Raw genomic sequence first — 24,642 nt, 5'->3', positions numbered from 1 at the left:
TTGGTCCCCTGGTACCGCCCTCCCTCCCCGGAGCCAATCGTCAGTCTCGCCCCAGTCACGTGCCGGGGCACCGGCCCGCCCGGTCACATGGTGTGAGTCAGGTGACCTGCTCGAGCCCCGGCCGGTCCTTCCCCGCAGTCCGCGCTGAGGAGCCGCCGCCATGACCGGGCCGCTGCTGCTGTACACGGGCCTCGGGCTCGCCTTCTGGGCCACGCTGGCCGGCGTGGGTGAGCGGGGCGCGGGGGGGGGAGGTGGTCAGTTGGGGGAGGGGCTGGGGAGGTGGTCAGTTGGGGGAGCAGAGTCAGAGTTGGGGTGGGGTGAGGAGGGGTGGACAGGGAGGGGGTGCAGGAGGTGGTCAGTTGGGGGAGGGGATTGGTGGTGTGGGAGGAGGGAGATGGGGGGGAGGGGGCTGGGGGGAGGTGGTCAGTTGGGGGAGCAGAGTCAGAGTTGGGGGGGTGGGGTGAGGGAGGGGTGGACATGGAGGGGGGTGCGGGAGGTGGTCAGTTGGGGGAGGCAGAAGGGGTCAGCGTTGGGGGGAAGGGTGGGGGTTCGGGGGGCACAGGCAGGAGTCCTGCTGTGTGAAGTCCCTGCTGTCTGGGCAGGGATCCGCCTCACCCCCCGCCCCAGGGCAGCGCCTGCTGCCTTCGCTTGGCACCGGCCGGGGCAGCGGAGTTGGACAGGGCTGGCTCCAGGCAGGAGCGTTGGGATTCTTGTGCCTGTCGCCCATTACGCTGAGCCCAGGCTGGTGGCGACCCCCAGACTGTGGCAGTGGGCCGGGGGGGCAGGGGATCTGGCTGCTCCCAATCTCCTCCTTGAGCCCAGGCAGCTACGGTTGGGCCTTGGGCCGGCCGCCTGGTGGGCTCTGAGCGTTCCTCCTGTCCGCTCTGGCTCTGGCTGTGGTGCGTGGGCTGAGCTGCAGTTTGTATCGTGTGCTTGGCCCCTGGGCTGTGTTCCTTAGCTGGACATTCGCTTGCAAGTGTCTGCCCCAGTGGGGTCGAGCCGTCCAGCTCTTAGTGAGTCCAGAGGCCCCATCCGTCCCCTTTGGCAGCCCTTGCAAAGGCCAGGAATGAAGGGCCTCTGGACACTGAGCCCCCCTTGTGCCCACAGCGCCTGAGCATGGCAGTGATGGGGGCTTTGGCAGGACCTGCTGTGTGTGTGGGGGGGGGGTGTCTTCAGAACAGGGTTGAGGGGCATCAGTGGGAGGCCGTGGCAGGTTTGTGTCACTGCTGTCTGCTCGACGGGTCCTGCAGACGAGCTGGGGGGAGGCTGGACTGGTCCTGTGGGCCAGCGAGGGCCCAGGCTCCTTTCACTGCAAGGATTCTCCCACTAAGGCTTCCCTGGGGTAGGAGCCTCTCTTCCCTGCTGAGCCCGAAGTTGTTCTGGGTGAGCATCCCCCAGGAGTGTCTTCAGCTGGATCTAGATAGTCACTTTTGGGGGGGCATTTCACTTCAAGCCCTCATGTTAAAGGGGACAGGTCTACCCATCAGCACAGAACTGGGAGCCAGGCCTCCTGGGTTCTGTTCCTGGCTCTTTGACCCACACTGTGCCCTGCTTCACCTCTTCCCCGCTGATAAACGGGGGTGGCCGGTGGTGTTGGGGGGGCTAGTCTGGGTCTATCAAGTGCGAGACAAGTTGTCATTTGGCTCAAAGGGGGGGGAGGGGCAGCAGCAGGCCCGCAGGAAAACAAGTCACTGTGGCTTTCAGGATGGAGTAACCCAGCCTCTTCCAGGCTGAGAAGCTGGCTCTCTGTAGCAGTTGTCAGAAGTGTGTTATTTTGAGTAGGTGCACGAGTTTTTCCAAGCTTGGCTTGAAGCCCGTGGCGTAGCAATTCTGCAGCGCAATGGAGATGCCCCGTGGAAGGGCACCTCTCCTGGCAGTGGGGTCAGACTGTCTGGTATCCTCGTGGTGACCACGGTTTTGAGGGTCAGAGTGTCCCTGAACACTGAGGACTAGTCAGGCCCGTACTTTGATGGGGTTGCAGGTTAGCGCCTGCTCTCGTAGCTGAGTCAGGTGCACGTGGACAGCCTGGCTCCTCTGTGAGAGACGACTCCAGACTTGGTGCTCAGATGAAGGGGCAATTGAATAACAAGGTGACAGTGCTGCTGGCTCGCTCGCTCAGTCAGGATCTCCCCGGAGGTCCTGTGGGCCTGCACCACTCTGATCCACCCCCTGCCAAAGTGAACACCACATCGGGAGTCGACTTAATGAGATCCATGAATCAGGCGGCTCTCGGAGATGTGCTGGGTGCAGCATCTGTGACGTGGGCTTGCTGAGCCATCGGGGAATGGTTTCTAGTTGAGGCTGGGCATTGACTGCCCACGTCCTGTGCAATCCCGGCTCCAGTAAAGAGGAGGCCAGAACTGATCAGCGCCTTTGTTTCTGCATTCTTGGATGGTCAGCGAAATGCCAGAGAACCCACTGGGAGTGCGCCAGGGCTCGCAGCCTGCAGTGACCCCTGCCTCTGGCCTCGTACCTGGGCTGTGCAGTCTGGGAGCCGGCACACAATGGAAACAGTGTCTGTTACCTGGCATGTTTTGTCAATAAAACCCAGGCCCGAATATGTTCTGAGCCAGTGAGAAGGTGCTGTGGGAACCTGCTTTGGTTTGGCCTTGTGCTAGTCAGTGGCAGCTGTGACTGGCTGGGCCTGGGGGCTGCCCCGGTCCGTGGAGCAGGAACTGTAGAACCCAAAACAGTAAACAGCCCCAGTGCAGACAAGTCTGCCCTGGCGGAGACACTCGGGCAGCTGGGCACATGTGGGGGTGGGGAGAAGGGAAAGGGGCCCAGAAATGCTTCCGCCCATGTGATAGGAGTGAGAACAGCCTCCCCGCCCTGGGGTGCCTTTGCCAGAGCTGCTGGCGGGAGCAGCGCTGCCCCTTGGGTGCTGTGCAGCTGTGCGGGTTGCTCAATTGGCGAGGGTGACTCGTTCCTTCCTCCTTTCGTGGTGGGGCCTACTGGGAACAGTTTTGCTTCCTCTCTTGTGTTCCTCACCCCGTGGCCACTCCAGCCAGAGCTTGGGGTGTTGATTCACCCTCCCCCAGGTTGCAAGGGGCCCCGCTTGGCATATTGCAGTCAGGCTGGCAGTAACTGACGGGCGTGTGGTGACCCCAGTCCTTCGGCTCCTAGCGTGGGGAGAACACGAGGCACTGTGGCTATTGGGGGGTGGGGAGGCGTCTCCCATGGGCCCAGGTTAAGTCTCCGCAAATGGCCCTAGAGAGGCCTGGACTTTGTCCCAGGTCACAGGCTGGCGACAGAGTTCTTACCAGCCAGTGGGGCAGGAGTGGGCAGGGCCGGCGTGGGGGGTCCTGGGCATCGCAGACACCTGTTCCTCAACAGAAGCGAGACCCAGCAGGCTGGAATAATCTCCTGGCAGGCACTCGGCTGGTCTGGAGCAGGGCGGGGCTAGACACCTCCCTTGCCCACCTTCCCTGCCCCAGCCGGCCAGAGACTGGGAGGCAGGCTGGGTGTAGTGGGCTCTGAGCTGCTTTCCATGCAATTTGAGCACTGCCAGCTCCCTGCTAACCCCGGTGATTCAGGGGCTGGAGCTGGGCATCCCTGGGTGACTGGCTGTCCGGCAGTGGCCGAGCCTGACTCCCCTGCATGCAGCCAGAACTGTCCCCTCGGCTGGCTGGCTGGAGCATTGACACTGCCCAGAGCAAGTGCCCCAGCCAGCCTGGTGGGTTAACTCTGGCCGAGTCCCTCCAGCTAGAGGCTGGCCACAGATGTGAGGGGCCTGGGCAGCCAGCCACCTTCCCTCAGTTCCCCTAAGGCATCTGGGGCAGCCTGGGTGTCGTCCTCCATGCAGGCCACCCTGTGTGTTCTGACCCATGTGAGGTGGCCGAGTTAGCTGCCAGGTGACTCTCCGCGAAGGTCTGCTCAATGCACTGAGCGCTCAGTGCTTTAGAGACTGCCAGGGTGCCGGCTCCCTGCCCCAGGGTGCCGGCTCCCTGCCCCAGGGTGCCGGCTCCCTGCCCCAGGGTGCCGGCTCCCTGCCCCAGGGAGCCTGTGAGCGCCCGGTCTGCGAGGTGCCAGGCTGGTCTGCGTGCAGGTTGAGCACTGGCTTGGCGGCAGCAATACAGCACTCACCCCAAATCAGTGCCTGCACTAGGGGCTGGCACGGGCTGCACTGCACTGATCCCTCGACAGCTAGTTCAGTCGGTGCAGCTTGTTGGTGGACCAGGCCTAACCTGGGCTCGGTGGCTGGTGAGCAGGGGGAGGGGAGCCGGCCTGGGCTGATGTGAGCCCTCTGATCCGTCCACTCCCTGCTGGGGCTGTTTATGGCAGTGACTAGGGGGCGCAGGCCCGTGGGGAGCCTGTGAATTCGGGGAGGGGGAGGCTGGCGAAGCCCTGGATTCTGGCCTTGGCCTACGGGGGGACGTATTTGATGTTTTGGAGGTGACTTGCCACCGTCTCTTCCTCTCTGTTCCCTTCTAACCTGCTTTGCTGAAGGTGTGACTGACATGCTGCGTACACCATGCAGCCATCCAGCCTTCGCTCTGTTACCCACCCCCTGTGTCTGGTGTGATGCCAAGGCTGGAACGTCTGCCTTCAGTTATCTGCTCCTCGGAGCAGGGGCGCGGCCTGGACGGTTCTGGGGCTGTGTCAATAATGCACGTCTTCTCCATTCGGCAGCTCGGTTTTCCAGCTTGCGCTTCCTAGTGCCCCTGGGAAGCGCAAAGGAGCTGTGCTGTTAGTGAGGGGAAACGTCTCACAACCAGCGTCCAAGGAAGAGCTGGGCTGCTGGAAACCGTTCTGCGTCAGATGTTCCCGCACTGGAGTGGGGGTTCAGTGCATGTGAATTTCAAACTCTGTAAAGGAGGGAGCTGCACCCTGCTGCTGGCCCTTAATTGTGCTTGTTTGAGGCCTGGGTTCTCGGCTGTGACCTGACAGATGAGTTGTTTGCCTTTTCCTCTTGCAGGCAGAAATTGGTGACTGCTCTAGCCTCTGCACAACATGCTGTGTTTCAGAGCCTCTCCTGCTCCGTGCACTGGCCAAGCTGGCCCCGATCGGGGAGCGTTTGAACTCCCCGGCGGAGTGCTCGTTACTCATCTCTTCAGAGCTACTTATTTTCAAAACGCCGCGTTTGTAGCTGTGGGGTGAGGCATCCCCCTCCCTGGCCAGCCATAGAGCTCTGCCCAGCTTCCTGTGTTGTATCAAGCTTCCGGCCCCAATGCGGCGTCACCGGTGCCTGTCACTGCTCCGTGGGCGCGGAGGGAGATTGAGGTGGCACTGGGCAGTTCCCTGCTGCGAAGGGGAGACCTGGGGGCAGTCAGGAAACTCACCCAAGGCTTGTTCATGTCTTGCTGCTGTTGCTTGGGCAGGCTCTGAGCAGCAACTGGCCCTGAATCCGAGTGGTGGCTGCTCTCTCTCGTATCCCCTCTGGTTGGCTGAGGAGTGGGACACTTTCAAGTCCCTGTTAGGGGGTCGGGGGTCAAACTGTTTATTTAGGACGTTTTACGAGTCCCTGCCATGTAAACCTCAGAAATCCTTACACCAGTGTGAGTTGGTTTAAAGAGACCTTGTAAAGGATTTAGTCCCCGGCTCTCGGTGGTGTGACCATGTTCGTGAGCTTGGGTGCAATGCCTGCGCCAGGTGGTTTCTAGTGATTGAATTAAAGCCGCTTGCAAGCGCTTACCGGGGGGCAGGCCCTGCGCTGTGCACACCCCTGTAAAGCAGGTGGTTTCTGTGGGGAGGGTTCTAGGCCCAGTGTCTCCAGCAGGGCTTGTGCCAGGCAGCTGCTGCGAGTGCGAGGGAGCGCCGTGGTCTGGAAATAGGGGAAGAGGCCAAGTGCTGGGGCACGAGAAATACCCCTTACAAGCAAGACTGTCATGGGAAGGAGGGGGCTGAGTCCCCTCCGCCAGCCACTGAAATGAGAGAAGTGGCCCCAGGCTAGCGGGGAGGCCAGTTTCCTTAGATCCCCTTCCCCCTTTACGATGGGCACTAGGGTGCTGCTGGGGGTGCTCAGGGATGTGCTGAGCAGGGCGTGGAGGCCTCTCCTAGCCCGGCTGCCTGAGCTGGGCTCCTGGCAGCTCTCGGCATCACCGTGATGGGCTGCTAGCGGGGGTGTGAGTCTCACCCCACCAGAGTGTGGCCTGCTGCCCCAGCACGCATGGCCCCCTGCAGCGCCCTCCCCAGTCCCCACAGTGCTGGGCCCTCCGCACCGTCGGAGCAAGGAGAGAGCTGTTTTTCAGGCGTCATGGACGAGAACAAGCCCCGGGTTGGAAGGTGAGGTGATGGGCAGAGCCCACGTGGCCTCAAGCTGCGGCCGTCTCCACGGCTCCTGCAGGGCCTCTGCCAGGGCGAGGGCCAGTGTCCCAGCGTCAGGATCGTCCTGGAGGGGCAGGGGTGCAGCACAGCTGTGTGTATGGCTGGGCGAGGTGACGCTGTGGCCAAGAGCACCAGAGAGACTCTGCCCGTGGGCTCCTTGGTACCGGGGGACCGTACAGTCCGCAGACAGCTGCATGTCCTCACGGGAACACAATCCTCCTAGGCCAGCAGGGGCTCAGCCGAGCCTAGGACCCTCCTTGGGCAAAGGGGCCGGTGGGGGCGCTGATGGGCACATGCTCCTCCATCCGGCTCAGGCTGTTCCGGCTCATTTCATGCCTGTGGTGGGGGCAGTATGGGTCTAGTGCGGTGATTCTCAACCCGCGGGCCGCTTGCGGCCCAATCAGCACACAGCTGCGGCCATGTAACGCCCACAGGCCATACAGGTGGTGTATATATGGTGTGGATGGGGCCCACGTAACACAGAGAGCTGCGTATGTGGCTCCCAGTGGTAACTAGGTTGGGAACACTGGTCTAGTGGTTAGAGCTTGGCTCTGGGCGCCATATCCTGCCAGCACTGCTGCTGTGGCAGCCTGAGCCAGTACAGCACCTGCCCAGCCTGCTCCTAAGCCAGCAGCCGTTCCCGCGCAGGGCTGTCAGGCCTAGTGCCCCGGGAAGAGGGGCTGCCCAGACCCATCCTGGATTGCTGGGCCCAGCGGGGGGCAGACTGTCCCGTCCCTGCCCCGGGCGCTGACTCATGGGTGCGGTCGCAGGCTCAGGCTGACGGGGCAGCATGTGAGGATCACTGCACCGTGGAAGGAATGAGCCAGCCTCACTCACACTCCCTCTGAGTCAGGGGCCCCTGCTGGCTGGAGGGGCAGGGCGCTGGGTGAGCCGGGCAGACCCCGCTGTGCCCCGAGGGCTGCCTTGCCCCGGCTGGGGGAAGGGGAATGGCGGGTGCAGGGCCAGATTGGCACCAGCTGGAATGGGCGGTTGTCTCTCACTGCTGACCCTGCTTTGTGGGTGGAGGAGGGGCCAGATACCACAGTGACGGGCCCGGGAGCAGCACGCGCAGGATCTGTCTCAGTCAGCGTCGGTGTATGCGAATGAGGTGGTCGTCAGGCTGGACCGCGGCTGCTTTCAGCGTATCTGGCGGGAATCACGGGGGGGCAGCTGCTGGCGGGGGCGCCCTGGGCGTGGGGAAGCCACGGGGAACCCGTCCCCCCCCTAAGCTCCCCAGAGCAGGGCTCTCCGTCTGCCCTAGAGCGCTGCCTGGCACGGGGCTGCCTGGTGCCCTTCTGTCCGCGGGCAGCCAGGCTGCTCGGTTGGTGTGGGTGGCTCACAGCAGCCGGGCTGGGCAGGGTGGGAGCAGCTAGGCCAGGCTGGGGCTCGGGCTGACTGGAGGTTTCCCTCTTGCTCTTCTTTCCAGGTATCTGCTACACGATATTTGACCTGGGCTTCCGTTTCGATGTGGCCTGGTAAGATGGCTCTTAAGTGCCGCCCCTGTGGTTGGGCGCCCTGCCGGGGCTAGGCGGGCCGGCTCCAGCGAGCAGGGCTTCCCGCTGAGGGCGCTAGCTGGCAGAGGTGACCAGAAAGCAGCACTTGCTCCATCACATTGGCCAGCAATTGTCCTCGGCCAGGGTCGTGCAGGGAGAACGTGCCCTTCCTGCCCCGTGCGGCTGCGCGGAGAGACTGCAGCTCTGGCAGCAGAGACCCAGAGCCTTCGTCACTCCCCTGGCATAGGAGCCGCTCCTCTCTGTCTCTCCCATGGCGTGGAGCCCGCTTGGTGCTGGCTTGGACTGAGGGCTTGCTACACCTGGCTGGCCCAGTGCCCTGCTCACTCCTGCTGTGCACTGTCCCGTTCCACGGCTGGATCCTGCCACAGGGCGCCGGGCTGCAGCTCTGCTCCCCTCCCCATTGCAACCAGGAAAGCCTGCAACATGCCCTCAGCATCCAGTCGCGCTCTGCTGCCCCTGCCCTGCCCCAGCCTGTGCCGAGTGCTCTCTGCCAGCTGCCTGTGGCTCTGCTTGCCGGCAGGCGCGATCCAGATTGCCCTGGGCTGGGCTGGCTGATTCCCCCAGCAGCTGGCTTACGCCTTCCTCCTCCAAGGGCAATGGGAACAAGGCTGTCAGGTGTTCTGCCTGGCCTGGGCTGCACCGCAGGAGGAGCCTGCCTGGCCACGTCAGGGCTCTGGGGGGTGAAGGCTGGGGACGAGGCGTGGCTGGGTCTGCTTGGGGGGCTCTGCCACGTGCTGTGGTTCCTTGCTCTGCTGCAGACTCCAGGCCGGCGGCTCCCCTGCCCTTTCATGGACCACCCACGTGGGCAGCCGTGGGTCTGGGGTGGTCAGGAAAGCCGGTGAAGTGTCTCCGCGTGCTGGAGCCCCCAGCTGGCTGTGCGCGCACATGAGGGTGGCCGTTGCATTGCGAGGGCCCGCACAGCAGGCAGCCGTCTCGCCTGCCGCCCTCCTCCCGTGGAAGGGAGGCGCTGGGCTGTGGCCCTGGAGTGCTGGGGTGGGTGGGGCCAGCCCTGACTCTGCACTAACGAGGTTCCTTTCTGCCTCTAGGTTCTTAACGGAAACCTCCCCCTTCATGTGGTCCAACCTGGGCATCGGCCTGGCCATCTCGCTGTCCGTGGTGGGCGCAGCCTGGTGAGTTGGGTCCCATTGTCTGGGACTGCCGGTCCCATGGGGTTTGCTGCTCCCAGAGCCTGTCTGCTGAGGCTCCTGCTCGGGGGCTGGGACTAGCTATCGTGTGGGTGGTGCTGCCATGCCTGAGTCAGCCCCTCGCCAGCGGCCTGGCTCCGACATCACAGCAGGGCACCCTTGGGTCTGGGGCAGCACCTCTGACGGGCCTCACGCTCCTGCTGGCGGCTCCGGAGAGCTGCCAGGGGATGCTGGTGGACTGGGAGACGTCAGGGTGTCTGGCTGGTCTCTGGGTTCTGTGCCAGCGAGTCCCGGTCGGGCTGGCAGCTGCCCTGGGTGCCGTTGCTTTTCCCAGCCCGTCTCACCGTGCGTGCCTGTGGCGTGAGCGGGGAGCGCTGGGCATTCAGCTCCCGCTGAGCTCGCTGCGAGCTCTCTGGTCAGCGCTCAGCTCTGCCCCAGGGAGGCACCATCTCCTCGTTGGCAGCGCCCCAGGGCTCCCTCGCTGACTGCCCTGTCTCTTGCAGGGGGATCTACATCACGGGCTCCAGCATCATCGGCGGGGGAGTGAAGGCCCCCAGGATTAAAACAAAGAACCTGGTCAGGTAAGGACAGTTGGTCCCCAGTGTTGGGGCACCAGGACAGGACCTGGCACCTAGGGGGAACAGCGCCCCAGGGAGCCAGTCAGCAGTTCACCTGAGCTGCTCACGCTGGCCCCTCTGGGCTGGGCAGTACAGCGCTGAGCCCGATGATCCGCGGCTGGGGCTCCTGTCCCCACAGCCCACCCCCATCTCCGGCCCAGGCGCTCTGGTGTGCGGGGGCACCAGTCAGTCCACACCTCAAGGGAACAGCTTCTGCCGGGCCTCTGGGCTCCTTGCCCTCGCCCTGGAAATGTGAATCGTCCTGAAGCACCAGTGCATGCTGGGAAAGGCAGTGCTTCCTATCCCTGGCTGGCTGCAGGCCCCCAGGGGCTGTGGGGGGTACAAGGCCCCCCACCCTGTTGTCTGCCTGTTGGATTCCTGTGGGATGCTTCCCCTCTGCTGGGTGGCGAAGGGCCAGTGCCGCCCCCCGCGGGAGCGTCTCAGCAGTGGGGTCGGGGGGCTTAGCAGGGGGAGATGCACTGGGCGGTGTCAGCATGGGAGCCCCACAGGGAGGCGACTCATCTATCAGCATGACAGGCAGTTGTGGGGGGCAGAGGCTGGGCTGTGGGTCTCTGGCTCCAGTTGCTAACGCTGTCCCTCATCCACAGCATCATCTTCTGTGAGGCCGTGGCCATCTACGGGATCATCATGGCGATCGTCATCAGCAACATGGCTGAGGTGCCTGCTGGCGGGGGGGAGGGTGCACCCCCCAAGCAGCCCCTGGAGCTCTGCACAGTCTCCCCTGGCCTGTCCCTGCGGGGAGAGGAGGGGTGTAGCCAAGGCTCAGGGTCTCTTCACTGCTTCCCTCCAATATCGCTGGGCAGGGCAGCAAACCCAGCGCAGGCGCCTGGCAGGGGGAGCCTCTTCCACACGGGGTGTCCCTTGGCTCCCCTGGCCTGCGGTCCTGGCTCTAAGTGGCCTGTACCAGCCGTGGCAGTGCCAGGAGCCCTGGGAGCTGGTGGAAGTGGGCAGAGCCTGGCGCCCCGCTGGGCTGGGTGCTGTGAGGCGTTTCTTGGCTGGGATAATGGGCACATGGATCCAGGCTCTGTGAAGCCACTGTGGCATGGAGGGTTTGAGCTGGGCTCCAGGAGGGGAGATGGCAGGGCTCTGGTTAACGCTGTTCCAGCCTAATCCGGGGAAGGGGCAGTGCCTGAGCTCACCGCCGGAGCAGGCCTGGCCCTCTCGGGAAGGGTTGTGGTTCCGTTGTCCAGCGCAGGGCAGGACTCGCCCCGGGTCCCACCGTGACTTGAATCAGATCTGGCCGTGAGTCCCAGCCCATCTCCCTGGCCCGCCAGTCTCACTGCAGAGCCGGGCGCGTTTGTCCAGTGCAGCGCAGGGGGTGCGGCTTGGGCAGGGCAGGGTGACACAGCAGGGTCCCAACCTGCGGGCGATACCTTAGTGGGCGTGTCTTGCCGCCATACGCCCGCTCAGACAGACACAGCCGCTGGTTATGTGCAGGGGGAATCTCCCTCTGCCCCGGTATGTGGCGGGGAGGGGCCTGTGGAGCAGGTAGCTAAGGCCCTGGACTGGGACTCTGGGGGTTTGGGTCCCAGCTCTGGGCAGCCTGTGCCCGTCCCCATGGCAGGGAGCTCTGGCCAGGCTGCTGTATCCCTGCCGCTAACCCTGCACCATGTGTCGTCTTCCAGCCTTTCAGTGGCACCACCCCAGAGACCATCGGTGCCAAGAACTACCATGCAGGTAAGTGGCATCCTGCACCATGTCTGGAGGGGCCTGTGGGGCCAGCGGGCTCTGCCCTGAGTGGAGGGAGACTCCTGCACCCCAGCCCCATGCCAGTGCCTGTTCTCGGAGCACGCTCCGGCATGCTCTTCCCTTAATGTGTGCACCTGGTTCGCTCTCCCCAGTGAGCCACGGGCCCCTGTGTGCGCAGTGCAGCCCTTCCTGGGATGCTTGGCGGCACCGGACCCCGTGAGAGCAGCTGTGAGCCCTGTCTGGGCCCGGGGGCAGCGCTCTGCCCTAGGAGCTGCACCTCTCCTCTGGGGCAGGCAGGGCTGGGGAGCAGTGGCCTGTCCCACTTCCGCCCCTGCAGGCCCAGCTGTTCAGGGTGGCAGCCTGCCTCGCCTAGCATTGGGGGCGGGGCTGTCTGGCTGGGTAGCGTTGTACTTAGTGCTGCACAGGATCTTTTCAGGGGGAATACATGTGTCCATCCACACTGTACCATATGCATACGATACATGTATCCATCCACACGCTATATTACCAATAAACGTGGTGCTTTGCCTTATTCCCCCGAAAAGATCCTGTGCAGGACTTTAAGTGCTTTGGTGGAGAATTGCGAAAGGGGGAAAGGTACCACGAGCATTTATTGAGTAATGAAACAAACTTTGAGAAGTATTGGAAAAGTACTTTCCAATACCTTGGAAAGTATTAAGAAGTGATCGCTCATTAAGGGGTGCACACCCCCGGTGGTAAAGAGGAGAAGTCGCTTTCTCGCTCCCCGGGTCGGGTCGTAGAGTTGCCGGCGTTAGCAAGAGAGGAGGAGAAGTCGCGTTCTCGCTCCAGGAGAAGGGGTCGTGGTAAATAAGAGTAGAGAGAGAAGCATGGCTATTTAGGCCCAGTGGGAGGCTGGGTGCCCTAGGAAAGGGTTAACCGTAAGCAGTCTCTTAAGAAGGCTCCCGGAGAGGAGACTGAGAAATTGGCCTTTGTAAAAGATGTTACCCCTGGTACAGCACAGCCCTGCCTGAGCCTGCCAGCAGAGCGCCCTGTGCCCTCCCCATCTCCACCCTACTGGGCGCCGGCAGCCGGGCTCTGGACCCAGGGCAGGGAAATGTTGCTTCCCCTCAGATGCTCCTATGTAGCCATAGGTGGGGGACCAGCCTCTGGGGGCATCTTCCTAGGTAGCTGGGGTCTGGGTTCACACCTCTGCTTCCCCTGCCCCAAACGCACAGTGCCACTTGCTCTTGGTGCACGGCAGCGATTTGAGCTCACCCTGGCACTGCTGGCGCAGGTCACAGGGCCCTGCCTGGCAAAGGCACTTCAGGGAATTTGGCATCCTTGGTTTGTCCTCTTCATATTCTGCTCTGTCCCCTTAACTCTGCCCCTGGCAACTCCTAAGAGTTTCCCAGCCTGGCCAGTGCCTGGAGTGCCCCAGCGGGCTCTCACAGGAGGAGGCCAAGCCCCTGTGCAAGCCAGGCCTTGGCCTGGGGCCTGCTGCATCTCACCACTCCCTGCCCCACCCCCTCCAGGTTTCTCCATGTTTGGGGCCGGCCTGACCGTGGGCCTTTCCAACCTGTTCTGCGGGGTGTGCGTGGGCATTGTGGGCAGCGGGGCTGCGCTGGCTGATGCCCAGAACGCCAGCCTCTTCGTCAAGATCCTGATCGTGGAGATCTTCGGCAGCGCCATCGGGCTCTTCGGGGTCATAGTCGCCATCCTGCAGGTACTGGCTCCTGCCCTCTGGGCCCAGCGTGCTCCTGGGGCCCCCAGGCGTGGGCTGCCCAGCTCATCAAACAGGCCTAGGTGTCTGCAAGGCCTCAGGGCCCCCAGCAGGGTGATGGGAGGGATGCAGCCACTGCTCTCTGGTGAACCAAGAAGCCCATCCAGGGGACACAGGTGGGCGGGCGGGGGGAATGATGCAGCGGCTCCATGTGGTGGCACCATCTGGCCTGGCCACTGGAACCCATCGTGGCATAGCCACAGGGCACTGGAATCGGAGCAGTTTGTGCCCAGGGCTGATCGGGGAGGAGCAGCTTAAGCCAGGCTGCCTGAGCAGGGCAGTTGGGGGGTGCTTGGCAGGGTGTGCTCCTGGGAGGGGCTTGGGACATCTTCTGACCTGTCTCCTTTCTCTCTGCAGACATCTAAAGTAAAAATGGGGGACTGAGCCCCTGCCCGTTCCGGCCTGGCCCCCTGCGGGCGCGACTGTACATATTTATTTAATGTTTCTATTTCCTGATCGGGGGCGTCGCTTCGCCGCGTCGGGAGCGGGTGCCCAGGTGTATAGAACCGTCCCTGCTGACCCGCCGCCCGCTGGCCCCATCTGTGTGTGAATTCGGCTCCCTCCTGTTGGCCCAGCCAGCCGGGGGTGGGGGTTACTGCCTGAGTGTTCCCGGTGTGTGTACAAATCAATCGACCAGTGTAAGTCAGTGTCACGTGAAATAAACATGGTTCCTGTCCCTGCCTGCTGCATTCTGTCTGTGCCATGCGCTCCCCTACTGCCCTCAGGGCACTGCCAGCCCTGCCTGGCCACGGGACATAGCTCGGAACTGGCTGGATGCTGCTGTGAGCTATGGTGCTGCCCTCAGCTTGTGCCGGGGGAGGCACAAGAAGAAAATTCTTAAGCTGGCATGGACCTGTGCCCAGTGTGCCAATGGGTTAGTGGAAGGGGGGCCTGCCTCAGAGTCCTCCTACAGCTGCCTCAGATACTGCTGCAGCTGAGGGAGACCCTGGGGTTGGGCTGGCAGAGAGCTGAGGTTGGGAGTCAGAGGCACAGTGGACATGGGGGGGAGGCTAATATCATAAGAACGGCCACACTGGGTCAGTTTGTGGATGACACAAAGCTGGGAGGTGTTGCTAACACAGAGAAGGACCAGGATATCATACAGGAAGATCTGGATGACCTTGTAAACTGGAGTAATAGTAATAGGATGAAATTTAATAGTGAAAAGTGCAAGGTCATGCATTTAGGGATTAATAATAAGAATTTTAGTTATACATTGGGGACACATCAGTTGGAAGTAACAGGAGGAGGAGAAGGACCTTGGAGTATTGGTTGATCACAGGATGACTATGAGCCGCCAATGTGATATGGCCATTAAAAAAGCTAATGCAGTTTTAGGATGCATCAGGCGAGGTATTTCCAGCAAAGATAAGGAGGTGTTAGTACCGTTATATAAGGCACTGGTGAGACCTCATCTGGAATACTGTGTGCAGTTCTGGTCTCCCATGTTTAAGAAGGATGAATTCAAACTGGAACAAGTTCAGAGAAGGGCTACTAGGATGATCCGAGGAATGGAAAACCTGTCTTATGAAAGGAGACTCAAAGAGCTTGGCTTGTTTAGCCTAACCAAAAGAAGGCTGAGGGGGGATATGATTGCTCTTTATAAATATATCAGAGGGATTAATATCAGGGAGGGAGAGGAATTATTTAAGCTTAGTACCAATGTGGACACAAGAACAAATGGGTATAAACTGGGAGGAGTGAAGTTCTGGAGCAGCCTTCCAAGGGGAGTAGTGGGGGCAAAAGACATATCTGGCTTTAAGACTAAGCTTGATAAGTTTATGGAAGGGATGGTATGATGGGATAGCCTAATTTTGGCAATTAATTTTGGCAATTGATCTTTGATTATCAGCAGGTAAGTATGCCCAGTGGTCTGTGATGGGATGTTAGATGGGGTGGGATCTGAGTTACTGCAGAGAATTCTTTCCTGGGTGCTGGCTGGTGAGTCTTGCCCACATGCTCAGGGTTTAACTGATCGCCATATTTGGGGTCGGGAAGGAATTTTCCTCTAGGGCAGATTGGCAGAGGCCTTGGAGGTTTTTTGCTTTCCTCTGCAGCGTGGGGCATGAGTCACTTGCTGGAGGATTCTCTGCAGCTTGAGGTCTTCAAACCACAATTTGAGGACTTCAGTAACTCAGACATAGGTTAGGGGTTTGTTATAGAAGTGAATGGGTAGGATTCTGTGGCCTGCGTTGTGCAGGAGGTCAGACTAGATGATCGTAATGGTCCCTTCTGACCTTAGAGTCTATGAGTCTGAGTCAAAGGTCCATCTAGCCCAAGATCCTGTCTGCCGACAGTGGCCAATGCCAGGTGCCCAGAGGGAATGAACAGACCAGGGAATCAAGTTATCCAGCCCCTGTCACCCATTCCCAGCTTCTGGCAATCAGAGGCTAGGGACTCCCTGCCCATCCTGGCTAATAGCCATTGATGGACCCATCCTCCATGAACTTACCTAGATGCTTTTTGAACCCTGTTATAGTCTTGGCCTTCACAGTATCCTCTGGCAAGGAGTTCCACAGGTTGACTGTGTTGTGTGAAGAAATACTTCCTTTTGTTTGTTTAAACCTGCTGCCTATTAATTTAATTGGGTGACCCATAGTTCTTGTGTTATAAGTAAATAACACTTCCTTATTCACTTTTTCCACACCAGTCATGATTTTATAGAGCTCCATTATATCCCCCCTTAGTCATCTCTTTTCCAAGCTGAAAAGTCCCAGTCATTAATCTCTCCTCAGATGGCAGCCGTTCCAAACCCCTAATCATTTTTGTTTCCCTTTTCTGAATCTTTTCCAATTCCAATATATCTTGGTTGGGCAACCGCATCTGCACACAGTATTCAAGATGTGGGTGTAACATGGATTTATATAGAGGCAATACTATATTTTCTGTCGTCTTATCTTAATGATTCCCAACATTCTGTTCGCTTTTTTGGCTGCTGCTGCACGAGTGGATGTTTTCAGAGAACTATCCACAATGACTCCAAGATCTCTCTCAAGTGGTAACAGCTAGTTTATAGTATCAGAGTGGGAGCCGTGTTAGTCTGGATCTGTAAAAAGCTACAAAGAGTCCTGTGGCACCTTACAGACAAACAGATGTATTGGAGCATGAGCTTTCGTGGGTGAATGACGTGTGTCTGATGAAGTGGGTATTCAGCCACGAAAGCTCATGCTCCAATACATGTGTTAGAAAATAAGGTGCCACAGGATTCTTTGTAGCTAATTTATAGTTGGGATTATGTTTTCCAACGTGCAGTACTTGGCATTTATCACCATTGAATTTCATCTGCTGTTTTGTGAGATCGCTTTGAAGCTCTTAGTTAAGTCCAAAGCAGACTACTATCATGTAGTTTTGTATCATGTAGTAAATGATTCTAGTAGATTGGTGAGGCATGATTTCCCTTTACAGAAACCATGTTGACTCTTCCCCAACAAATCTTGTTCATCTATGCGTCTGACAATTCTGTTCTTTGCTAGAGTTTCCTATAGAGTCCTCAGCCCTGCACCTTATTTCTAGGAAGGTTTAATGTTGAGCAAGGTGCTACTGGCCAGGGCCCTCTGGAAGCTGCGCCTGATTTTGGGAGGGGTGCGTACGGGGGCTTAAAACCAGCAGCAGAGCTCCTGCTTGGCCCTGCTGCTAGGTGGGCTGGCAGTCGTCTGTGCCCCTGAGTCCAAAGCACAGCAAGCCCCTAGGCAACCAGCAGCTGCGCTCTGGGTGGGGAGGGAGCATCTCTGGCACAACCTGCCCCTCTCCAGGCTGGAAAGGTGCAGCCCCCCTCTGCAGCCTGGGTCCCCAGGGGAAGGCTATGGCCAGCCTGCCCCACATCAGGCCTGGGTCCCCCCATCCCAGGCAGTGGGGCTGCCTCTGCTCTGAGACTGGAGCCACCCTGCCCTCGCTTGTGGATGCTCCTCTTCTGCCTACTCCAGTGGTTGGTCAGTCACTGGCCTGGGGCTCACGCAGCAGCGGTGGGCACGGGCTGGAGATGGCTTTCTGGGCACTAGATTCTGCAGTCGCCCCCTCTGCCTGTGTTCCCTGCATGGGTAGTGGCTGGGCTCTCGGCTAGGAGGGTACGTGGGGGTGGCTGTAGCTAACCTCCCCAGGGAGTGCCTGGGATCGTTTCCCCATCTGCCCCCCCTTGGACCCCCCTGGCTACTCTAATTCAGCTGCTGTATGGCGAGGCTGGGGAGCTGTCGCAGTTTTCTCCCCCCCCCCCCAATTGGCGAAGAGCTGCCCACATGTCTGCACTGCAGCTGGGCCCTCCAGCGAGAGGTGGGGGGCCTGGGTGTGAGGGGAAGGGGCACACAGCAGCTGCAGCGTGTCTCTGCTATGGGAGGGCCTCGTGCTCTGACACACCTGTCGCCTCGATCTGTCCAGGTGCCTGGGGCCTGAGCCTGTGCGGGGAAGAGAGCAAATGCCGGCGGGTCCTAGCAGGGTGGCTCTGCTGCCTGCTTTGGGAGACCCCGGGGGGCTGGGGAAGGCCAGGTCCGGCTGCCCATTGCCCCAAGCTGGGGATGTGACATCGACGGGCCGAGAGCAGGATTAGCGCTGCGTCCCGAAATGCACCGAGGCCCCTGCGGTTCTGCATTAGCGCCTCCTGCGGGACGGGTGGGAGTAAATCGGATGCAGTGAGTGCCCTGGGCAGGGCTCGGGAGCTCTGCTCTCCATCTGCCGCAGCCGGGAGCCAGCGAACACGTCGGGCAGTGGTAGCCAGCAGCGCCTCCCAGGCTGTGCTTCCCTTTCATGTAGAACAGCTCAGCCCGGGGCAGAGCCCGGGGACCCCAGCCAGTGCCTGTGTGCTCACGTGGAGGGTGAGTAAAGCTGCCTGAGCAGGGTTTCTGGGGGCCACTGAGGTTTCTGTGGCTCAAGGGCAGAACTGATCCGTTGTCAAGGTGCAGGACAGGCTGGACCCGCCCAGCGGGCTGTGGGTGTCGGCTCGCTCGCTGTGGCCCGGCCTTGGCCTCCAAGGGGGCACCTGTCCCTCGGGGGCAGGGCTGAGCTCCACTCACCTCACCTGGCCCCTCAGCAGAGGGGATGAGCTTCACTGCCTGGGCTTGGAAGGGAGAGACGCAGATTTAATATCAGTCCCATGCCCCAGGAGTTCTCGCCGGGGTACAGCCTCCTGCTCTGCCATGGGCATCTGCTACCTCACAGGGGGCTGCCCTGCGGAGCTGTCACACGTGTAACATGCATGTGGGCTCTGGACGTAGGATCACATTCCTATGAGCAAGGATCTGTGTCTGTTGGAGCCCCAGAGTGGGTCAGACCAATGTCCAGCTAGCCCAGGGTCTTGTCTTCTGACAGCAGCTAGTGCTGGATGCTTCAGAGGGAATGAACAGAACAGGGAAATCATGGTAGTTTCTGCCTTATTATCTCTCCCTTTCCTAATGGTTTCTAGCAGTCACCCCTTTTATCGCTGCTGCACGTTGAGTGCGTGTTTTCAGAGAGCTACCCACAATGGCTCCAAGATCTTTCTCGAGTGGTAACAGCTAATTTAGACCCCATCGTTCTGCATGTATAGTTGGGATGATGTTTTCCAATGTGCATCACTTTGCATTTATCAACACTGAATTTCATCTGCCATTTTGTTGCCCAGTCACCCAGTTTAGTAGCTCTTCCTAGTCTGCTTTGGACTTAACTATCTTGAGTAGTTTTGTATCATCTGCAAATTTCACCACCTCCCTCTTTACCCCTTTTTCCAGATCATTTAGGAATGTTGAATAGGACTGGGCCCAGTACAGACCCCCCAGGGCAGGGCAGGCTGCAAAAGGGAGAGCAGCCCTGGCGGGGGTTTATCCAGCCTGTTCTTAAACACCTCCAGTGATGGGGCTTCCCCACCTGCCCTTGGGCCCCTGTCCCGGAGCGTAAGTCCCCTGGGAGTTAGCCAGCTTGTGTCTAATAGCTAACCTCCAGCTCCCTGGCCGTGGATTCAACCCATCGTGCCCCCAGCCTTGAATTCTTGTCTGGGTCCATCCCGCTAGCAGTCTTGCCCCAGCTTTGTCTTGGGCTGACATCAGGCTAATGGGTTATAGCTTCCTGGGTCCCCCGGTCCCCCCTTTAATCGTGGTGCAGTGTTAGCTTTTCCTCAGTCCTCCGCTGGAGCGTGTTCACAACAACACACGGGATTTTGAGAGCTCCTCGGCCACGTCTTTTAACACATTTGGGTGCAAGTTATCCAGGCCTGTGGGTTCCAACGGTTTCCCTTTAATACTTGCTGTCTAGCATTCGCCCTAGTTCCTGAGGGACTAGAAGGTGTTTCGTTATCACACTCAGATGTGGACGTATCGTCCTGTCTCTCTCCAAATACAGAAGAGAACTATTTGTTAAGTACTTCTGTGACTGACAATTTTACTGTCCTGCTCTAATACTGGCCATGGCCCATTGCTAGGATTTGGCTTGTTCCTGATCTATTGAACGGATTCCTTCTCGGTCCTTACCCCTCCGGGTCCTATTCCTCTCTGATACCTTTAGCTTCCCGAACAGCCGTCTGCATTTCCTAACTTCCAATTTCTACTCATTGCTACCAACTTCTCGTTTTTCCATTTTGGTTTGGGGGGTGGGGAGAGGTTGAGTAGCAGCTGCCTTCACCTCCCCTCTTTTAACCCAAGGAGGTGCCTGTCCTGATTGCAGAATTGGTTTCTGGGTGTCAAACGCTGCGTCCTTAAGCAGTTCCTCACCTTCACATGTTTGTTGACATTTCTCCTCTCAGTCACCCACGATTGTTTTCAGCCTTGGGAAACTGGCCTTTTTAAAGCCCAAGTCTGTCTAGTACTAGTTGGGAGACTGCCATGCTCACAAATGAGCTTAGTTCGTGGTCGCTAGCACTCAGGTGTGACAGGTTCGGTCACAGAGACCCCCTTGGGACTGTCACCTGATGTGCTGAAACTACCTCTGAGCCTGTTTTCCCTGCCAGCTTGGGACTCCAGAACCCTGCCTTGTTGAGCCAAACACGCCAGCCTGCTGCAACACAGACCCTGGGTCTGAACCATGTCCCCAAAGCTGCAGGCTTTAACTGAAAACCACTCAGCAGGTTACCTGTCGTCGCACCCAGCTCCCAATGGGATCCAAACCCCAAATAAATCCGTTTTGCTCTGTATGAAGCTTATACAGGGTAAACTCATAAACAGTTCACCCTCTATAACCCTGATAGAGAGATATGCACAGCTGTTTGCTCCCCCAAGAATTAATACTTGCTCTGGGTTAATTCATAAGTAAAAAGTGATTTTATTAAATATAAAAAGTAGGATTTAAGTGGTTTCAAGTAATAACAGAAAGAACAAAGTAAGTCACCAAGCAAAATAAAACAAAACACGCAAGTCTGAGCCTAATACATTAAGAAACTGAATGCAGGTAAATCTCACCCTCAGAAAAAAAACAGGAGTACTTGTGGCACCTTAAAGACTAACAAATTTATTTTAGCATAAGAACCCTCAGAGATGTTCCAATAAGCTTCTTCTACAGACTAGACTCCTTCCTAGTCTGGGCCCGATCCTTCCCCCCGGTACAGTCCTTGTTAGCTCCAGCTCCAGTGGTAACTAGGGGATTTCTCCTGACTGGCAGCCCCCTTTGTTCTGTTCCACCCCCTTTCATGGCTTTGGCACAAGGCGGGAATCTTTTGTCTCTCTGGGTCCCCACCCCTCCGTCTAAATGGAAAAGCACCAGGTTTAAGATGGATTCCAGTATCATGTGACATGGTCACATGTCACTATAAGACCCCAGTCTCCATTCTTCCCGGGTTGGCCCCCAGGCACACGGGAAGGCTTGCAGGTAAATAAACCATCTACAACCAATTGTCCTAGTCACTGGGAGCCATCAAGATTCTAAACCACCATTAATGGCCCTCTCTTGGCATAATTACAGTAGGACCCCAGAGTTATACATCATATTTCTAGCTTCAGATACAAGAATGATACATGCGTACAAGTAGGATGAACACACTCAGTAGTTTATAAGCTTTGTAATGATACTTTACAAGAGACCTTTTGCGCAAAGCATATCCCTGTTACATTATCTTCACCCTCATAAGCATATTTCCATAAGTATATGGAGTGCAACATCACGCCAGGCAACCATCATTTTTTAGTGAGACAAGGTGGGTGTATTAGCCCAACCTCTGCGGGTGAGAGAGACTCTGTTGAGCTTACAAGACCTAGTCAGCTTGGTCTAATGCCCAGGTCCCACCTGGCTGTAGCGATTCTGCATCCATCAGTTGTTAGGTCAGTGAAGAATTCAGTGTCTAATACAAGCTTGGCTCGTGTTGGTCGCAATACTGTTTGTGTAGAAAGTTCTGTTTTAGACTGGCCCACTGAGCTCTGCAGCCTGTGTCCCACAACCTGAAATCCCCCAGGATCACACATTTCTACACATTGCGATGTTGGCGGAGCAGCTCCTCTTGGTCCCTGTTTGACGGGGGGCTCTAGCCAAGCCCGCTCGTGTTTTGGGATGTATGAGAACATTGGCCCAGGAGCGCCCTAGATCCTGTCCTGCAGTAGCAGTAATGCCAGAGCAGGGGATGGTGTCTCCAAGGCTGGGGGCCACCTGCCTCGCCGTGACACCCCCATTCCTAAATGGGGCGGAGCCAGAGTTTAACATTGCAGCCGGGTGACTCCCCCCACCAGGGCTCAGGGAAACCTGCCCATGTGTAGCACATTTGGTGTCATACACCAGTGTTTCTAATTCCTCTTGTCTATTACCCAGGAGTCTGATGCTGGAGCCCAGGCCCCGTCCCTCAGGGCACAGCCCTCTGCCCCACAGCCCACTCGCTGGTGCACAGGCCCCCACCCTGCCCCACTCCCACCTGCCCCCTGGGGCCCCCACCCACACACTGGTGCCCCCTGCCAGTCCCCACCTGCTTCCTGGTGCCCATTCCCTGCACCACCTGCCCCCCTGGTGCCCCCTATCTCGCACCACCGCCATCCAGCAGTGCCCACCCACACTTGTCTCCCTGGTGCCCCCTCACCCTGCCCAACCCCCACTCGCTAGTGCCCCCACCCTGCCCTGTCCCCCCTCACTGGTGCCCAAGCACCAGGGTCCTGTCCCCAGACAAGGGGAGGATCCTGCCGGGAGTCAGCCCTGGGGGTCCCGGGGCAGTGCCTGGTGCTGCAGGGACTGAGGGAAGGGGTGGGGATCAGGGGCAGGGAGCGAAGCAGGGGTGGAGCCACGACCTTGCCAGGTCTGGAGGTGGGGCCTATGGATGGAGGGGGTGTGGCCAGTCTTTGTGGGGGTGGAGAGGGCGTGACCTATGGAGGGAGCCGGTGAGGCCAGTCCTTGGGGGGGGTGGGCGGAGAGGAGACAGGACTAGGGGAAGTGGGGCTGGATCTGGGGGCGGGGCCTAGGGCAGCAGAGGCGGAGTGGGGGCAGAGCTAGGGGAAGCAGAGGCGGGGCCAGTCCTGGGAGTGGGGCCTAGGGCAGCGCGGGGCGGGGCTAGACATGGGGTGGAGTCAGAGAGGGGCGGGGCTAGGCGAGGGGCGGAGCCTGGGGCGGGCCTGGTGTGGTGGAGGCAGAGAGGGGCGGGGCTAGGGCGGTTGAGGCAGAGAGGGCGGGGCCTAGGGCAGTGGAGGCAGAGAGGGGCGGGACTAGGCGAGGGGGGCCTAGGGCGGTGGAGGCAGAGAGGGGCGGGGCTAGGGCGATGGAGGGGGCGGGGCCTAGGGCGGTTGAGGCAGAGAGGGGCGGGGCTAGGGCGATGGAGGGGGCGGGGCTAGGCGAGGGGCGCGGCCTAGGTCGGAGGAGGCAGAGGGGGCGGGGCCTAGGGCGGTGGCGCTGCGGTGCGGGAGCGGCCGGGCCTGGTCGCCGCGGAGCGGAGCGGAGGAGCGGGCGGGAGGCCCCGCAGCCCGCGATGGGCGCCCCGTGGCCCGGACCGGGCGCTGCCGCTGCTGACGGGGCCGGGCTGCGGGGCTGGCGGAGGAGCCGGAGCCGCCCGCACTGAGCTCGGCCGGGCCGGGAGCCGCCCGGCCCCCGCCACCCGGCCCGGTACGGGCGGCCGGTCCGACAGCGCCCCGGTACCGGCCCCCGCCCTATCTCCGACACCCGACACCAATCCCCATCACCGCCCCCGCCCCGACACCTCCCCGGCCCCGGCTCCCCATCATCCCCGGCCCGTCACTACCCCCGGAGAGCCCCCATCCGACAGACCCGTCCATTGTCCCCATCCCCGGGGGCTGGGCGGGCCCCCAGCTGCCGGCTCCCCCGTGTCTGCCCCTGCCCGGCTGCCCCGCGGGCGGAGCGGGGTCGGGAGGTCCCTGGCCGGGGGGCTCCTGGTCCGTCCCTGCAGCCCCCTGGGCCGGGCCAGCGCAGACCGAGCGGCCCCAGGGCCCCTGTTTGTAACCCCGGGGCCTGTTCTAGTGGGCGGGGCATCCCGCTCAGGCCCCCCCGGGCTAGCCCCGGCAGCACCCCTCCCCCGTCACACACGCTTAGCTCCTCCTCGCCTTTATCCACAGCCATCTCCCACCCCACCCAAAATGGCTCCTGCACAGTCCCCCAGGCAGCTCCTCCAGGAGGGGGGGTGGGCTGCCTTGGGGGGGCCGAGCCTGGGCCACTGGCTGGGTGAGGGGCCTTGTCCCGGGCAGAGCCTGGCGGGTGCAGCATCACCCAGGGGTGCTGCCTGGGATCTGGGCAGATCCGTCCTTGGCAAGGCAGGAGGCTGCGGGCTGGAAGCGGGGGGCTCCCCGTGAGAACAATGCAGCCAGGGAAGGGGGGCAGGGAGCTGCCGCTCCAGGCTGGCTAATGGCGACGGGGAAGATAATGGGGTTTGCTCTGGCAGTACTTGTGCCTGGCGTCTGGAGCCATTCAGCAGAGCTGCCCAGCTACCCTGGAGACAGGGGGAGGTGGTGATCGCTGTTGCGGGTGCGAGAGACGAGCTCCTGACAGAAGCTGGTCCAATAAAAGCGATGACCTCACCCGCCTTGTCTGGGACCCAGCAACGCTGGCTGCGCTGGTGGCTGGCATGACGCTCACCTCTTCCCAGCAGCCTTCATTGCTCTGGGGCCCTGGGCAGCTGCTCTGAGCTCCTGAGAGACTGCGTTTGGGCCCGGGTCAGGCGGCCAGGTCTGAATGGGGCTCCCCCGGGGCAGCATGGCCAGCTCTGAGTGGCCTTTGGATGGGGTACCCCCAAGTGCAGGGCTGTAGCTCAAATCACGTTATGCGTCACGGGAACGTCCCTGCCATCTGCCCACACCTGGCGATTCCGGAGCCGTGAGGACAGCCACCCACAGCGGGGAGGGTGGGTTTGAATTCTGACCAGCCGGGACCCTGTTTGTTTGTGCTCTGCCAATGTTTGTGCCAGCAGCGTTTCTGTCTGGGAGCGGCTGCTGATCCCGGCGGTCACACGGGATGGGGGGCATTCGGGCTCCAAAAGTTTCCCTCATCCAGTTGGGCCGTGGAAGAGGGAGCTTCTGCCTCGGGCGACCAGTCCTGGCTGGTCAGAATGGCTGGCTGTGAGCTGTGCAGTCCCAGCTGAGCCGTTTCTGAGTCCCAGAGAACTGAACGGAAATCGCTGTTTTCACGGGCAGTTTGGAAACAGGGAAAATGCTGAATTGACCCAGTCAATTATTCACAACCGGTAACTGGCCTGGCTCTGCTCAGCTGCAGCAAACTCCACTGATGGACTGTTAAAATCACACCCAGCCTCCTTCCCCCAGCAACGCCTGCTGCCGGCACAG

At 60.0% G+C, this 24,642-nt stretch overlaps 1 protein-coding gene across 1 annotated transcript; it reads left to right on the top strand.

Annotated features, from left to right (window-relative positions):
- The first annotated feature begins 72 nt into the window (after positions 1 to 72).
- ATP6V0B (ATPase H+ transporting V0 subunit b) lies at positions 73 to 13,671 on the top strand. The gene is made up of 8 exons (XM_039485060.1): positions 73 to 227; positions 7,691 to 7,739; positions 8,825 to 8,908; positions 9,427 to 9,504; positions 10,149 to 10,218; positions 11,187 to 11,238; positions 12,744 to 12,934; positions 13,349 to 13,671. The coding sequence occupies exons 1-8, from the start codon at positions 161 to 163 to the stop codon at positions 13,373 to 13,375; spliced, it is 618 nt and encodes a 205-aa protein (XP_039340994.1). The 5' UTR covers positions 73 to 160; the 3' UTR covers positions 13,376 to 13,671.
- The last annotated feature ends 10,971 nt before the right edge of the window (positions 13,672 to 24,642 follow it).

The sequence above is a fragment of the Mauremys reevesii genome, linkage group 8, assembly GCF_016161935.1.
Source record: "Mauremys reevesii isolate NIE-2019 linkage group 8, ASM1616193v1, whole genome shotgun sequence".
Classification (NCBI taxonomy): domain Eukaryota; kingdom Metazoa; phylum Chordata; order Testudines; family Geoemydidae; genus Mauremys; species Mauremys reevesii.
This window is presented reverse-complemented; position numbering and strand designations above follow the sequence as displayed.